General features: G+C 53.7%; 1 protein-coding gene across 1 annotated transcript in view; it reads right to left on the reverse strand.

Annotated features, from left to right (window-relative positions):
• Positions 1-3,213: 3,213 nt before the first annotated feature.
• Positions 3,214-17,475, reverse strand: part of TAB1 (TGF-beta activated kinase 1 (MAP3K7) binding protein 1) — a 31,012-nt gene continuing 16,750 nt past the window's right edge. The window contains exons 5-11 of the mRNA XM_003264773.3: positions 17,029-17,167; positions 16,018-16,131; positions 15,273-15,384; positions 13,162-13,306; positions 8,149-8,371; positions 6,902-7,064; positions 3,214-5,074 (exon numbers count right to left, since the gene is read on the reverse strand). Coding sequence (XP_003264821.1) covers positions 4,867-5,074; positions 6,902-7,064; positions 8,149-8,371; positions 13,162-13,306; positions 15,273-15,384; positions 16,018-16,131; positions 17,029-17,167 — 1,104 coding nt within the window. The 3' untranslated portion in view covers positions 3,214-4,866. The remainder of the gene's footprint in view (positions 5,075-6,901; positions 7,065-8,148; positions 8,372-13,161; positions 13,307-15,272; positions 15,385-16,017; positions 16,132-17,028; positions 17,168-17,475) is intronic.

Genomic DNA, 17,475 nt, shown 5'->3' on the forward strand with positions numbered 1-17,475 from the left:
TCCTGCAACGAAGTCCCAGAAACCCTGCTCTGGGCAGTCCATCTATTTGTCCACTCATGTTCTTAGACACGTCCCAGGGGCCGGCCCTGAGCTACTGGGATGACTGGAGGAGCATCCAGGGCTGGGGGAGGGGAGTGATTCCCACACAGCAGGTCCCCGGAGGTAGGTGGCTGGATCCATGGAAGGTTCTGGTGTCAGCACCCTCTGTGCCACAAGATGGCTTTAATGAAATGCCGAGTGCAGGAGCTTAATCATGGCGCATGTGGAAACCAGCCATGGGCTCTCAGGCCCACTCCTACCCTGCCCTGGCCCCTCTGTGATGGGAGAACCAGGGCAAGAAGGGGCTGGATCAGGTGACTGGTCACACAATCTGAGGTCCTTTCACCTTTCTGGGGGTCCCTGAAGGCAGGAATGGAGTCTGTGAACTGGCGTCAGTATTTCCCAAAGCCGGCTGTCAGACACTGTGTCTGTCCCTGACGCGGCCGCCCAGGCTCGTGGAATGCCAAGCACCTGTCTCTGCTCTGGGCTGACATCACCTCCGCGTGGGAACAGAGCCTGTGCTCATGCCGAGCTCGTCAGGATTGGCAGAGATCTGCATCCTTGTTTGGTTTCAAAACAGGGGGCCCAGAAGGAAGACTCATAAAAGATGCCCTTGTCGGCACAAATTTCAGGAGCTTGGCCCACAGCCCCCGTCTGTGCTTCGGCTGTGAAGAGGCCAGAACCACGCCCGCTGCCCGAGAGCTAGGCTCTGATGAGGCTGCAGGTAGCATCGACCTGGTACCTGCTTCCACCAGGGCCCAGGCTGAGCCCTCATGGCACAAGGGTGCCCATAGGTGTGTGGTGGATGGGTGGACATCTCGGCTAACACTCCTGTCACCTGTCCCTGTCTCCCCATCAGTAGGGCAGGGGCAGCTCTCACTTCTCACAGCTATGGCCACTTGATGTGTTCAGCAATCTAAGTAGGTCGTCGCCTCATTTTGTACATGAAAAACCAGCCCAAGTAACTGCCCAAGGTCACACGGCCATTCCCTCTGTCCCTTCCTCCCTGACTCATGCCATGCCTGTGTGAGGGGCTGCTGCGTGCCTGGCTGGGACCTAGTGGAATAAGAGAAAGCCCTTGCTCCCATGGAGCAGGCAAGAGGCGACACGGATACAGGCTGAGAGTGAGTGTCCCATGGAGGAAACAACAGGGAGACGGGCAGGGGGTGGCGGGGTGGGGGCCAGGGAAGGGCTCTTTCCAGAGGGGGCATCTGTGCTAAGACCCGAGGAACAAGAAGGAACTAGCCCCACAAACAGCACAATCAGGTACTTTCCCCTTTGATGTCTGAGCAGCCTGGAGTCGCTCCAGACAGGACCCGCTGCCCCCACTGCCACTGGCAGGAACATCCCGACACGGGCATCGTGGGGAGCCTGCTCTGCAGCTCTGCTCCTGGCTCTGCTGCCAGCTTCCGGCTCATGAGAGAATGAGAGGAGCAGACCAGGATGGTACAACTCCTAGTGAAGATGGCTCACGGGTGCTGCAGTGCCCTCAGCCCACCTGCCCTTGTCCTGGGACAACAGGATATCTGAGGGCCAGGACCTCCATCAAGCCAGTGACCTAGCTGGGTTTTGGGAGAGATTGATGTCTTTTTTTTTTTTTTTTTTTCTTGAGATGGAGTCTTGCTCTGTCGCCCAGGCTCTGGAGTGCAGTGGTGCTATCTTGGCTCACTGCAAGCTCCGTCACCCGGGTTCACGCTATTCTCCTGCCTCACCCTCCCTAGTAGCTGGGACTACAGGCGCCCACCACCATGCCCGGCTAATTTTTTGTATTTTTAGTAGAGACGGTTTCACCTTGTTAGCCAGGATGGTCTCCATCTCCTGACCTCATGATCCGCCCGCCTCGGCCTCCCAAAGTGCTGGGATTACAGGCGTGAGCCACTGTGCCCGGCTGAGACTGATGTCTTTAAGGAACGAGTGGGCAAGGGGTGGGGGATGGGCTTCTCTGGTTCCATCTGATCCTGCCTCAGTGCTTTCCCCACGGAGGCTATGGGAGGCAGACAGGCTGGAGAGGGCCACCTTGGCCCGCCTTGTGTCAGACACCACCTGGGGATGCGGACGGTGGCAGTGACTCGCCCAGGGCTGCACAGCTCCACCTCGCTGTGCCATTCACTTTCCTTACCTTGACTCCTGGCCCCTTAAGTCCTCAAACCCATTCCTGAGCTTCCCCTCTCGGCTGAAACAGTATCCCTCTCACCTTCATTTCCCTCCAGGAGACAGGCTCAAGTGCAGTAACACCAAGGCTGGGGACAGGGGACACAAAGTCAACAGTGCAGCGCCCGGCTCCACACGCTTAGGGCAGAGCAGGTGCTGGGAGAGGCCTGGGCCCTAGAGTTGCATGGTGGCCACTTGTGACCAGGACTGTGCCTGAACCTGTCTGTGCCTCAGTTACTCACCATGTCTCTCTCTCTCTCTCGGGTGGCAGGGCTGACACCACAGCTCCAGGAGTGTTCAGGGGCCATGGTGGTCCTCAGGACCCCTGGCGGCTCGGCTGGTGAAGCTGAGAAGGACAGATCCTGGAAGGAAGCTCTGCAGGCACAGCCCCTGCCCAGCAGAGTGGAGTGGGGGACATCCAGGACCCTCTGACCACACCAGACAGAGCGTGGCTTTGTTCCTAGGCAGATGCACTGTTTCGGTTTCTGTTGCAGAGGCTCTTCTTAGAGGGATGAATTCTTAAGTCCCAGAAAGCAGGATGAAGTGCTCTATGGACTGGTATTTATAGAAGATCCTTCCCCAAAGCAAAACCTAATAAAGCAAACTAGCTGGCAAGAGGGCAAGGCCTCCGCCCTGGTGACCTGAGCACTGGGTGGCCACAGCACCACTCACACACCAAGACCCTAGGCTCACTCTCAGCAGAGTGGAGTTGGCACCACAGCCCTGCCACTGGCCATGGGCCAGAGGGCTTGGCCTGCAGCAGGGAAAACTGTCACCCCCTCCAGATGTGCATGAACACATCTGGGTCTGAGAGTGGGCCCGGGAGGTAACAGGCAAGCCATGTTTCCCCGGGGCTGTGGGGGCGGCAGCATGGAATGCAGCCAGAAGGCCTGGGTTCAAATCCCAGCCCTGCCACTTAGCAGCCTGGTGAGCTGAGTTCTTGAACCTCCAGGGCAGTGAAGAGGGGAGGTGTCCACTTCCCAGTGCCACTGCGAGTTACAGGAAACATGAGCAACAGCACTATTAATATCACAATGTGTAACGCCATCATTTATTACTTACTACATTAAAAAAGTGACCCTGTTTCTAGAGACCAAACAGCACCACAGAGGCATTCTTGGAAGAGAATTCCTTTTGTTTCCAAGCCTTTGTGACTGACTTTAAATCCTCTCACCTGCAGAACAGAGATGGCTTCAAAGTGGGGGGTGAGGGAGTGAGCGAGGACCCTGGGCTGAGACCTGTTTTTCTTCCATTTCTGCTGTGGCTTCCCACAGCTCCCTGGTTCCACACCAGGCCCTGCTCTGCCGCAAGAAAATGGATTTCCAGGCCACAGAGCTGTCAGGCCTTTGACTTTGCAGAGACCAAGCACCCTGGAGGCTGTGGGACAGCGGCCAGTCCCTGGTGGGCCGGTCTGGGGCATGGGGGGCAGGGAGACTGGGAGATGGGGAGGGCGTGGAGAATCCAGGAGGTCCTGGATACTGATGAAATGGCTCAGGTCTGAGCTCTGGCTGCCCCACTGATTGTGTGGCTTGGCCAAGGTGCAAGTCTCTCGGCCTGCTTCCTCCTCTGAAACAGGAGTGGCAATCCTGGCCGACAGCCCTGGTGGCACCCCCTCCCCACTGAAGGCAGAGAACATGTGCGAAATAGTCTAACTCAGGCCCTGGACCGGGCCGGCCCGACCCTTCTCCTATGCCTCCCAGGGTACTGTGTCTCAAAGAACCTCTTCCCTCCTGGAACCATTTTCCACTCTTCTTTCTTTCAAACGAGTCCCCCAGCCTGACTCACAACCCTTGCTTGCTACCCTCAGCCAGTAGAGGCCCCTCATCAGTGGTAAAGACAGTTCATCTCAGCTGCCTGCCAGCCTATGGTCTTCGCAGCACCAGAAGGAAAACGCAAGGCAGGCACCGGCTCACCCTGGCTCAGGCCTGACGAGAGCGGCCCCTGCCTCAGCCCACTGGGGCCAGTCCTCACCTCTCCCGCATGCCCGGCTCTGGGGAAGCCCAGGCTGCCATCCTCTGGCAGTTCCAGGTCTCTTAGACCACCTCCCCCTGGCTCCTTTCCACCTGGCCTGCCCGCTCTGTGGCCATCCCAGGCCCCAGATGCTGCCCTGGTCCTCCTGAACCACAGATGACACAACCAAGGCAGGTACAGGGAGTGGGCCCAGGGACAGATGCAGACACCAGCCTGGGTTGCACTCTGGATGCAGGACGACAGGGCTGAGAGGCTGGAGAAGTGGAGGGCTACTGTCCCGAGGTGAGGGAGGTGATGGTGGGAGGAGGGGTGGGCTTGGGACAGCCGGGTCTGCTGGGCCTGTGACAGTCAGGGTTCACAGGGCGCCTCTTCCTGCTCTGCAGGAGGCTGCTGGGGAGGCTTGGGTGGCTTGCAGGCCCACTGCGGTTTCTATACCTGGCCCTCTGCTCTGAGAAAGGGCGATGGTCCTGGCTGAGGCCATCTGGGAGGAAGTGGCCTTCAGCTTCCTGGGTGGTGACAAGGTGTGAACCACAGGTCCAGTCTGTACTCACACCCTCTATTGCCCGGAGAGCCGTGGGACAGAGTCTGCTGTGGGCAGAGGACGGGGCACCTGCTGGCCACTGTGGCACAGGCAGATGTCAGGAAAAGGCTGGACCCTGTCCTGCCCCATGCTAGGCCCTGCTTGGGCTGCATTCTCCGGCTGCCCTACGGTGCCGTCACCACGCTCTGCTCGCCATGGTCCACGCTCCAGAGGCGGTAAAACTCAGCAAAGTCCACGTAGGGCTCAACACGACCGTCCTCGCCAGGCGGGAGTGAGTGGGCGGGCCGGGAGCGGAAGAGGCCTCCGTCAGAGCTGGAGCTGCTGCTCTGCGTGTGCGTGTTGGTGGACTGCAGGGTTAAGGTCGGGCTTTGGCTGCAGGACAACAGGGGAGGGAGTCAGTCAGGAGTAGCCAGGTCAAGGGGGCTGGGGCAGAGTGGGGATAGAATGGCCCCTGCCTCTACCAGCCCCTTGGGCCACAGGCCTCTCTGGCAGAGGCGACCATAGGAGCTGGCCCAGCCAGATGTTCTTAGGAACAGATAAAAAGTCAAATTTTAAAGCACCAGATGCATGTGGCTACTTAAATGAACTAAAGGTAAAGAAAATGGGGCTGGGCACGGTGGCTCATGCCTGTAATCCCAGCACTTTGGGAGGCCAAGGCGGGTGGATCACCTGAGGTCAGGAGTTCGAGGTCAGCCTGGCCAACATGGTGAAACCCCACCTCTACTAAAAATACAAAAAAAATTTACCCAGGCATGGTGGCGTACGCCTGTAATCCCAGCTGCTCGGGAGGTTGAGGCAGGAGAATTGCTTGAACCTGGGAGGCAGAGGTTGCAGTGGGCCAAGATTTTGCCATTGCACTTTAGCCTGGGCAACAAGAGTGAAACTCCGTCTCAAAAAAAAAAAAAGAAAATGGAACACTCGGTTCAAGCATCTAATAGCCACAAGTGACCGGAGATGCTGTGACAGGACAGCACCCATGCGAGCACTCCCGTCATCACAGGAAGTTCCTCAGGTGAAGCTGAGCCACTGACTGTCCATTACCATCTCTCTAAACCCGTCCCAACCCAGGCCCTACTCAGCAGGGCGAACAAGGTGTCTTCTTCTAGAAAACCTTCCTTCGCCCCCCTCCCCTTCACTCTCTTCTCATCAGCTGGGTGGGGACGGGCATCCACCTTCTATCACAGCTGGAAGTGCCTGTTAGCGCTGCCCAGCACCAGCACAGGGCCCGCCCACGGTGGGACCAACTATGGCTCAGACGCTGAAAGCAGTGAGGAAGACAGGCAGAGGAGGAGAGTGGGTTGTCCTGCCTTGTCTAGGGCCACAGCGGTCACACTCTGCTTTGTGGACACAGCTGGAGGACTCCTCCAGGCAGCCCGGCAGGGGTGCTGGAGAGGCCACCCCTACTGCACTCAGGATGCCCATGGAGCTTGCTCGGCCTGGCAGGCCTTTCTAGCCCCGTGGCAGTAGTCACAGCATCCATGACCCAGAGGCAGAGGGAAAGGAAGGCCCCCTGATGAGGCAGAGGCAAACAGGCCGCCCACCCCCGTCCAGGGCCTTTCTAATTGGCCACATCCTGCACACTCCATCCTCAGAGTGGGCTGGGTGTGGCATCTCTATCATTCCATGCAGGGCTGGAATGTGGAAACCAGATCTGGGTCCCCTGGTGTGGGGGGTGCACATTCTACGGAAGTGAAGGGGGTGGGGTGTACTCCAGACCTGTCAGGCAGGTCTGCGGCTGGAGGGGGCCTGGCGGCATCCCCCTCAGGCTGCTGCCTCTACTTCGCCCCCTGCCCCAAAACCAGAGAACTCACTTCAAAGCTAACATCAGGCACATTAGCCAGAAAGCATGGGCTCTGACAAGCCAGTACAGGCCAGACAATGTCCCCAAGCAAGGACACCACATGAAGCCACCCCACATCACACCGAGGTGGGGAATGAAAGAGAGCCTTGCACTAATGAAACCAGCAGATGGGCCCATAAGAAAATACGAGAAGTAGGCTGGGACCATCAGCCACCTGACCAAAAACCCCACCTGCCTCAGTTTCTAGGGAGACCTCCCTCACCAGGCACGGAGCTGGGGAATTCCAGACCCCAGGGCATCTCATCCACAAGCCTTGGCCCCATGGCCATTTCTGTTCTGGTGCCACAGGACACACACGGGGGTGACAGGGCTGGGGGTGGCTCAGTGCGGGGACTTACTTGGTGAGGGTGGGGGTGGCTTCGTCCAGGGTGGAAGCGCTGTGAGCCCCATTGACCATCTGGCCCTGGGAGGGCATGACAAGGGAGAGGGTCACGCTGGTCTTGCTGGTGCTCTGGGCGCTGGAGTATGGCACAGACACAGGGTACACTCGTCCTCCTGCAGCTTTGGGAGGAAGAGAGTGGGGGCCTCAGGCAGCAGCTGAGGAGAAACCCAGGGTAGCAGGAGCAAAGCTGCTCCATGGCCTGATGGGGTGGTGCCTGAGGGCTGAGTGTGGGTGGCGGCCATGCCTGGCTCCCCAAGCCCAGTGCGGCCCCCTGCCCCTTGGGACAGCACAGCAGGAGTGTCCCTCGGCAGAGACTCTTCCAGGCTGGGCTGAGAACTCCTTGTAGCAGTAAATCCTGCTGGTGCTCGAGTTGCCTCAAGGAAAGGGTTACTGCCTGGCTTCCCACGGATGCTTTAATCCAGAGGATAAGTTTGCTCCCAGTTGAGGCTGACCCAATAAAAATATGGTTGCAATAACAACAGGCCAGAGAAACTCCAATAACCCTGGTGTCCATGGGAGAACAAATCTGTCTGTGGATGCCTGAGCTTTATCTAAGGTTTGCTTGCTTAAAGCAAAGAAAAAGAAATGCAGCCCTCAGGAACCGAAGGTCTTAGTGCTGAGCAGTGCTGGGGGGAGCACGGGAGAGAGCAGCCACCTCTTTTCCCGAGAACTGGGTTGAAGAATGACTTAAGTAGAAAGCAAAACGTCCTTCTCCCTGCCCTGCTCCAGTGCAGCCCAGGGACAGACAGGCCTTGGGGCCTGACCATCTGTCCACATGCCTAATCTCTTCCAGGTCCCTTCATTCTTCAGCCTCAGTTTCCCCCTCTGGAAAACAGGGGTACCACCTGTCTTTAGGGTTGCCCATGAGGACTGAAGGGAGTAAGGCCTGGCACAAGAGAGGCACTCAATCAGTGGTGGCCATCATCTCTATTATATGGCTTCAGGGCTCTGTGAATTGCTTGCTGGGGCACTCAGGTTCTGGGAGGTTGCCAGGGCAGGTGGTATTAATCTCATTTTACAGACAAAAAAGCAAAAATCGACACGCAGCTCAGAGAGGCTAAAAATCGGAGAACCTGAATTAGAGCCACTCAGAGCCAGGCCTCCTGACTCCATCTCCATTTCAAGCAGCCTTGGGGGCTCTGCACCCACCTCTCGCCCCCAGATGGCATCCCCAGGCCCTGCCTGTCTGCACAGCACACATACCTGGGGCTGGGCTCGGTGTAGGCTGGCTCATTTCGCCCAGCGGGTAGCCAAAGTTCCTCACCAGCAGGGTCATGTCCTCGTGCCGGGGGCAGAACCTGGCACGCTCCCCACCACTGGCGAAGGTGTCGCTGTGGATGCGCTTTACCCGATCCACGACGGCCTGGGCCACTGCGTCCAGAGAGGTCTGCTTGGCAAACTCAGTGTCAATCATCGCAGCAATCTCCTGGGGGAGGCGGGAGGAAGAACCTGGTAAGGAACGAGGTGCAGCCTGCGGGGTGTGGGCCATAATCTCAGAGCCTAAAATCAGGAGATTTAGTGGTCAACAGCCCAGCAGGTGAAGGAAGTGCCTGCCAGCCAAGTTTGCAATCTGAGCCTTTCAAGGTATTCAAGATAATCCTTCTGGAACTTTCTCGTTAGGAAGTGTGTGCTCTTGTGATTGCTCTGATTGTTGGGTGCACACCTCTAGGATGGAGAGAGCGTCCATTTGACTGGGTGAATATGAGGATTAACTAACAATGGTGTGAGAGCACTCTGCCAGCCACCAAAAAGCCTAGCAGCAAGTGTCATTATTATGAAACACTCTTTCCTGGAACAAACTTGTTGTAGGCGATGTTATACATGCTAGGATTCTGTCAGGAACTGGGGATACGGAATGAAAACAGGGTCCCTGACCTCAGAGAAGTCCCTGTCTAGTATACAGATGTTCCTCAATTTAGGATGGGGCTGTGTCCTGACAAGCCCACTGTAAGTTGAAAATATCATAAGTTGACTGGGCACAGTGGCTTGCGCCTGTAATCCCAGCACTTTGGGAGGCCGAGGTGGGAGGACTGCCAGAGGTCAGGAGATCAAGACCAGCCTGCAACATGGTGAAACCCTGTTGCTACTAAAAATACAAAAATTAGCTGGGCATGGTGGCACACGCCTGTAATCCCAGCAACTTGAGAGGCTGAGGCAGAATTGCTTGAGCCCAGGAGACGGAGGTTGCAGGGAGCTGAGACCAGCCTGGCCAACAGAGCAAGACTCTGTCTCAAAAAAAAAAAAAGAAAAAAAGAAAAAAGAAAATATCGTTAAGTTGAAAAAGCATTTGGCCAGGCGTGGTGGCTCACACCTGTAATCCCAGCACTTTGGGATTCTGAGGCAGGCAGATCATGAGGTCAGGAGATCGAGACCATCCTGGCTAACACGGTGAAACCCCGTCTCTACTAAAAATACAAAAAATTAGCTGGGCGTGGTGGCGGGTGCCTGTAGTCCCAGCTACTCGAGAGGCTGAGGCAGGAGAATAGCGTGAACCCGGGAGACGGAGCTTGCAGTGAGCCAAGATAGCACCACTGCACTCCAGAGCCTGGGCAACAAAGCGAGACTCTGTCTCAACAAAAAAAAAAAAAAAAAAAAAAGACATCAGTCTCTCCCAAAACCCAGCTAGGTCACTGGCTTGACAGGTGTAGTCGCGGGCACCTGTAGTCCCAGCTACTCAGGAGGCTGAGGCAGGAGAATGGTGTGAACCCGGGAGGCAGAGCTTGCAGGGAGCCAAGATTGAGCCACTGCACTCCAGCCTGGGTGACAGAGCGAGACTCCATCTCAAAAAAAAAAAAAAAAAAAAAAAAAAACAGAAAAGAAAAGAAAAGAAAAATGCACCTAACTTACAGAACATCATCACTTGGCCTAGCCTACCTTAAATGTGCTCAGAACACTTCTATTAGCCTACGGCTGGGCAAAATCATCTAGCACAAAGCCTGTTTTCATTATTCTATAAGAAAATATTGAATCTCATGTAATTTTTTTTTTTTTTTTGAGACAGAGTCTCACTGTGTTGCCCAGGCTGGAGTGCAGTGGTGTGATCTCAGCTCACCGCAAGTTCCGTCTCCCAGGTTTAAGAATTCTCCCGCCTCAGCCTCCCGAGTAGCTGGGGTTACAGGCGTGCGTCACTATGCACCAGATAATTTTTTTTTTTTTTTGTATTTTTAGTAGAGATGGGGTTTCACCACGTTGGCCAGGCTGGTCTCAAACTCCTGACCTAAAGCGATCTTTCTGCCTCGGCGTCCCAAAGTGCTGGGATTACAGGCATGAGCCACCAAGCCCAGCCGAATCTCATGTAATTTATTGAGTACTGTATTGACAGTGAAAAACAGAATGGTTGTAGGGGTATCGGAGCACAGTTCCCACTGAGTATGTATCACTTTCTTACCATCATAAAGTTTCATTTGGGCGGGGCAGGAGTGCAGGGACAGGTAATAGGAAATGATCTGCACCTGGTCCTGGTGGGCTCAGTTTCATCACTAAGCAGCAATGTCACCTCCGGCAAGACCCTGAACTCCATGGACCCCAAATTCCCTACTCTACATGGAAATAAGCCCCCGTCCCTCTATGTTATAAGGCTACTGGAAGGAATGGTAAGCTTATATAACAGGTAAAGAAATCAGAACACAGGCTGGGCATGGTGGCTCACGTCTATAATCCCAGAACTTTGGGAGGCCAAGGCAGGTGGATCATCTGAGGTTATGAGTTCAAGATAAGCCTGGCCAACATGGCAAAACCCCGTCTCTACTAAAAATACAAAAATTAGCCGGGTGTGGTGGTGGCGCATGCCTGTAGTCCCAGCTACTCAGGAGGCTGAGGCAGAAGAATCACTTGAACCTGGGAGGCGGAGGTTACAGTGAGCCGAGATTGCACCACTGCACTCCAGCTTGGCCAACAGAGCAAGACTCCATCTCAAAAAAAAAAAAAAAAAAAAAAAAAAAAAGAAATCAGAACACAGGGAACAGGGGGATAGTTAGACACTTGAGACTTTTTTGAAGTAGATCTGCATTGAATCCAGCAATCTGGGCATCTACCTAAAGGAAAATAAGTCATTATATGAAAAAGATACTTGCACACGTATGTTTATAGCAGCACAATTCACAATTGCAAAGATGTGGAACCAGCCTAAGTGGCCACTGACTAATGAGCAGATAAAGAAAATGTATCTATAAACTATGGAATACTACTCAGCCAGTAAAAGGAAAGAAAGAACGTCTTTTGCAGCAACTTGGATGGAGATGAAGGCCATTATTCTAAGTAACACAGGAGTGGAAAACCACAAACTATGTTCTCACTCGTAAGTGGGAGCTAAATGATGGGAATGCACAGGCATACAGAGTGATATAATGGAACTTTAGAGACTCAAGGCGGGAGGGTGGCAGGGGTGCTAGGGATAAAACACTATACATTAGTTACAATTTACATTACTTGAATAACTGGTTTACTAAAATCTCAGAATTCACCACTATATAATTCATCCCTATAACAAAAAAATACTGGTACCTCAAAAGCTACTGAAATAAAAATTAATTTTCAAATTTTGAAGAAGACTTTTTCCTCATGATATTGATTGATTGAGACAGAGTCTTGCTCTGTTGCTCAGGCTGGAGTGCAGTGGCGCAATCTTGGCTCACTGCAACCTCCGCCTCCCGGGTTCAGGCGATTCTCCTGCCTCAGCCTCCCGAGTAGCTGGGATTACAGGCGCCTGCCACCATGCCCGGCTAATTTTTGTATTTTTAGTAGAGATGGGGTTTCACCATGTTGGCCAGGCTTGTCTCGAACTCCTGACCTCAAGTGATCCGCCTGCCTCGGCTTCCCAAAGTCCTGGGATTACAGGCATGAGCCACTGCACCCGGCCAATACATGACTTTTAATTAAAAAGGACAAAGCAGGCTGGGCACAGTGGCTCATGCCTATAATCCCAGCATCTTGGGAGGCCAAGGTAGGAGGATCACTTGAGACCAGGAGTTTGAGATTAACCTGGGCAATACAGTGAGACCCTGTCTCTACCAAAAAAACAAAACAAAGAAAACAACCAAAATTAGCCAGGTGTGGTGGCACACACCTATAGTTCCAGCTACTCAGGAGGCTAAGGCTGGAGGATTGGTTAATCGAGAAGGTTGAGGGTGCAGTGAGCCATGATCACACCACTGCACTCCAGTCTGGGTGACACAGCGAGTCTTAAAAAACAAAAAAAATGTCAAAGCAGAAAAGGTTATCTTCCTACAAGAATCACAGAAAGGAGGAGGAACACAAACTGAACTTATCTTAGCCAGTCAGCAATCCAAGGTCAGAGAAAGAGTTTTCCTTTGAGACCATCCCTAACGTGACTGTCTTGAAGTCACACTTTGGTGACTCCAAGGTATGAGAAAAATAAGCAGCTCTTGGCTGAGGGCCTATGTTTACCACGCCTAACCTCACTGCGATCTCACAAAGGCAGATGTTACCATCCTCACTGTAGAAACGAGAAGTGAACTGCCGGGCACGGTGGCTCACGCCTGTAATCCCAGCACTTTGGGAGGCCGAGGTGGGTGGATCACAAGGTCAGGAGTTCGAGACCAGCCTGGTGAAACCCTGTCTCTACTAAAAATACAAAAATTAGCTGGGCGTGGTGGCGGACACCCGTAATCCCAGCTACTTAGGAGGCTGAGGCAGAGAACTGCTTGAACCCAGAAGGCAGAGACTGCAGTGAGCCGAGATCGTGCCACTGTACTCTAGCCTGGGTGACAGCGTAAGGCTCTGTCTCAAAAAAAAAAAAAAAAAAGAAATGAGAAGCAAACTATAAATTGTCTGCCACTCAGGGAAGGCAGTAAAGCCATCAGGCCCTTGGCAGGAAGTGATGGGTGTGGGAGGGACACTGCAGCCACAGCTCTGTGCAGCAGGCCACATCTCTTTCTGTGCTCTCCTCCTGGCCCTGCCCCCTTCCTGGCCGTCCCAGAGTAATGCCATGCCCATAGCAATTCACATCTATCTCCCCCTCTTCTCTTCAGGCCTTGCTCAGGCCCTGAGGACTGACACTGCTTCAAGCCTAAAATGAGTCAAGTTTTTGGGTGGGCTGGGTGTTCTCAGAGCTCTGGGATTCTCCTTCCCCCAGCTTTGAACCCAGGGATGTCTGGTGACGGCCTCTGAGAATCACAGTGCTAGAAGGCAGGGTCACACACTGCCATGCAGGCCAGCCACGCTCTCCAGCCATGGGTGTGGCTGGGCCCAACTCACCTGGTTGGCCTGCCCAGGCCCATGGGCTGCCTCTAGGGCCTTGTATAGCCCCTCCGACATCAGCACCAAGAAGCCTGTCACCCCATCCAGCGGCTGTGCCCCATGGATTTCTGGCTCTGCGATGATTGGTTTGGACTTGGCAGCGCTATGGGGAGAGAGTGAAAGGAAGAGCTTTGCTTGGAACAGCCCCCAGGTGGATGCTGATTCTGCTGAGGGGAGGAATCTATGCCCAGAATGTAAAATAAAACACACAACCTGACAAGAGGAAAAGAAAAAGAGAAAGAGAAGGTCAGAAAAACAGACCAATCTTCTTACAGCAGCTGCTAAAATAAAGCTTGGAGGGCCATAAAAACTGGCAGGCAGCTGAGGTCAGGATGGCAAAGGTTGAATGCCCGATTCTGGCCTGTTACATACATCCTGTTCACAGGGCCCGGTGGTGGCAGGGCAGGGCGTGGGACGGCAAGAGGGATGGGTTGTCCCTGGGAGCCCACATCTCTTGCTATTATTTGGGCTTTTCCAAAACAGATGGCTGAGACCCCAGATACTCTCCATGTGTACAGGGATCCTTTAGTGACTGGGGTCAGAGTCATTACATGCCAGCACATGTGTGTGCACATGGAGGTAAGTACATGAGGAGGTGCTGGCAACACCATCCGGAGTCTAAGAACTTCCTGAGGGTCCATCAGCCAGGGCTGGGTCCTGGGAGCTGTTATTACACAGAATGACGCCAGCCTAACTGCAGGTGAGCAGAATGAAGAGATGGGCACCTTTAATGATAGCAGTGAGGGGTGTGTAAATGTATCTCCAAACTCATCAAGTTGTATGCATGAAATAGGCACAGCTTTGCATATGCCAATTACACCTTAGGGTTTAAAAAAAAAAGGAAAAGAGGGAGGAGTAGGACACACCAGCACCTGGGTGTTCTGAAAAGGATGCAGGCTCCTTGGCCCCCATGACACACACACACAGACACCGTGTGTGTATATGTGCATGTGGCCAGATTTTGGAGCAGGATACACAAGAAACTAGCAGCCTCTGGGGAGGCAGCGAGTCCTAGAGCTTGGTGTAGGAAGACTTCCTTTCCCTGTATAGACCCCAGCACTGTCTGAAGTGTTTTAAACTATGGATGTCCTTTCCAATAAAGGAAACAGGACCCCACAAATTAGGGACAAACATTCGACACTCAATTGCCTAGATCGCGTGTGGGCAAGGAGTTCTAACATGCACTTTCTAGGCCATGAGGCCTCTGCTGATGGGAACTCTGCCTTTGAGAACAGCCTTGGCCATGACATTAAATGCTGTGATTGGCATCAGGCAAGTGAACGCGCCTATTTCCCCAACCAACACTTCACATACAGGTTACCCGGCGGTTAAGGACACATATTCCAAATTCAGGCTGCCTGAGTTCAAGCCCCATGACCAGGTTGGGCTGCGTGATGTCTCCATGCCTCAGTTTCCTCTTATGAAAATGCCTCTGGGGTGATGGCAGTAACTGCCTCAGGGGGCCTGAGTAGGGAATGCACAAAAGAAGGTACATCCAGAGCTCTGCACGGGCTCGGCCTCGTGATGATGACTGCTCATTCTGCTGCCATGAGCACTGGGGTGACGTCCAGAGGAGGTGTCCTCAGAGGGAAATACACAATTCATCTCACACCTCTGCTGCAGCCATGGGCAGCACCGACCAACAGGCCTGGTCTGTCCATCCTATGCCAACTCTGGCTTCACCTGCCTCCCTTGTGGCACTAGTTGCTGCCCTCAGCTTTGGCCCAGCTCCTCAACTTCACCCCTTGTTTCTATAGTACCCAACTCCTGGCCTGCTTCGCCTAACCTGCCCCAAACCAACCTCTCTGGGAGGAAGAAAGAGTTTGCCTGGGCTCTGAACTACTTTGACTGCACGTCTGTCACTGAGGCCTACATTCTGCGTCTGCCCCAGGCCTTCTGGACCCTTTTTTTTTGAGACAGGGTCTTGCTCTGTCGCCCAGGCTGGAGTGCAGTGGCATGATCATGGCTCACTGCAGCCTCGACCTCCCGGCACAATCAGTCCTCCCATCTTGGCCTCCCTAGGACCTTCTGTTCTTTCAAGCACAGGGGACAGCTGGGCTGGCACCTACCTGAGAAGGTCAATGTCCGTGTAGCCATATTTGACCTTGTAATCCCCGATCCGCCGGGTGCTCTCCTGCCCACAGATGATCCCCACCTGCTTGATCTTCCCGGCGTCCAAGCCTACGGAGGTAAACAGTGCAACAATCCTGCTCCTTGTTCACAAAGAGGAACAAAAAGAAGGGGACAGAGACACAGCCATGGGAAGAAGGCAATAAGGACCCAATGAATAAGAAAAGAAGACAACACCAGGGCGCCTGGGAGGGCAGCTGACCCAAAGTCCCTGGTGTCCTCAGTCCCCACGCCCATCACAACACACCTCACTCAGAGCCTGTCCTCCAGGCACCACCCGGCACGGAGCAGCTTGTCTGCCATCTCCCTGCCCATCCCATGTGCCCCACATCTGCCTGGAGCTCACTGGGAAGGGAAGGAGCAGCTTGGCAGCAGCTGGGCTCCCTGGACTTCTTTGGTCTCTTTCAGTCTCCACCAATAACAGTAAGTGCCTCCTGTGTGCCAGGCACTCCAGGAAGCATTTCACATGCACTAAGTGAATCCTCCTAGCATCCCGACGTAGGTTACTATTATCCTCATTACACAGCAGGGGAATCTGAGGCACAGAAAACTTTAGTTTAAGTTCCAATCACCAACCAGTAAGCGGCAGTCCTGGGAATGAACCCCAGGCAGGCTGGCTGGGGAGCCCATGGGAATCAGCTTCCACTCCCACTCACCCCTCGGCCAGGTATTCTCCCCACTCACCCAGCTGCGAAAGGCGGAAGAGCTCATCCTCATTCTCTGTGGTGTGGTCCACGTTCAGCTGTGTCACCTGCAACCCATCCACTGTCGATTTGCATAAAAGTGCACGGTTTGTACCTGTGGCAGAATGTGAACAGCTAAGCAAAGACCACGCACAGAGAGAAATAGGGCATACTGGGAAGGCAGAGAGGAAAAAGGCAGGCATCTCACACGTGGAAATACCTGAAACGGGCAAAACAGGCTCAGACCAACAGGGTGAGTCACCAGTTAGGGACAGTTGATGATACGAAAGAATTGGGCTTAACTTTTTCAGTGTAATCATGGGATTATGATCTTAATAAAACAGACCTCTTCTCTAGAGATACAGACTGAAATATTTACAGATAACAGGACACAGTGTCTGGCGTTTGCTTCAAAATAGCGAACGTGGAACAAAAATCCACAGGTAAAAGAATGCTGGCCACAATTGATAACTGCTGGGGTTGGGGATGGGCACATGAACGTTCATTAAATATCAGTCACTCTATTGTTGTATATTGTGGAAAATTTTCCACTAAAGTATTAAAAGAAGGGAGCAGCATCAGAAGGGTCTCTACAGAGTTCTTTCTACTGAAACCTGCACCTGTCTGGTCTTCTCACAAACCCCAATGTCCCTGTCACCTAGCCCCATCTCGCAGCTGTTCATGGGGATGCTGGTTGATTTTTCATGGCCAGGTAATCTCTTCCAGAAGCAGCGGCCCCCAAGGCCACCCAGAATGGGATACGACTCGTCCAGAACGAGTTAAGAAGCAGAATAGGGACTAAAGGCCAGGACACCTGCCTCCCATCCTGTCCTTTTTCCCTTCCAGTTGGGACTGAGGCGTCACTGTGGAGAGGGATATACCCAAACGGTCTCAGGAGACCCTGTGTTTAAAGTGCATGAAGTGTCTGGAAAGCAGATTGTCAAATAATGCACCGACCCCTGTGGCTGACCCTTCCCCAGTCCTCCCTGCCCTGGGACAGGAGGGGGCTCACCGACATTGGCGACGTAGAGCTTGTTGTTGAGAAGGACTGCCACAACTGCCATGGCCCCTCCCGAAATTTCCCTCTCCAACGTCTTGAGTCTCTCAAGGATCTTCTGATACTGAGGAGGCAGCTGGTGCTGAGGGACTCCCTACAACCATCAACAGAGGGTCAGGGCAGGACAGAACTCTGGACCATCTTCCTAGCCCTCTCCCTCCCTTTACTCTTTTTTTTTGAGATGGAGTCTCGCTGTGTCCCCCAGGCTACAGTGCAGTGACATGATCTCGGCTCACTACAAGCTCTGCCTCCCAGGTTCACACCATTCTCCTGCCTCAGCCTCGTGAGTAGCTGGGATTACAGGCGCCCGCCACCACGCCCGGCTAATTTTTTGTATTTTTAGTAGAGACAGGGTTTCACCGTGTTAGCCAGGATGGTCTCGATCTCCTGACCTTGTGATCC

The sequence above is a fragment of the Nomascus leucogenys genome, chromosome 7b (assembly GCF_006542625.1).
Source record: "Nomascus leucogenys isolate Asia chromosome 7b, Asia_NLE_v1, whole genome shotgun sequence".
In the NCBI taxonomy this organism is placed as follows: domain Eukaryota; kingdom Metazoa; phylum Chordata; class Mammalia; order Primates; family Hylobatidae; genus Nomascus; species Nomascus leucogenys.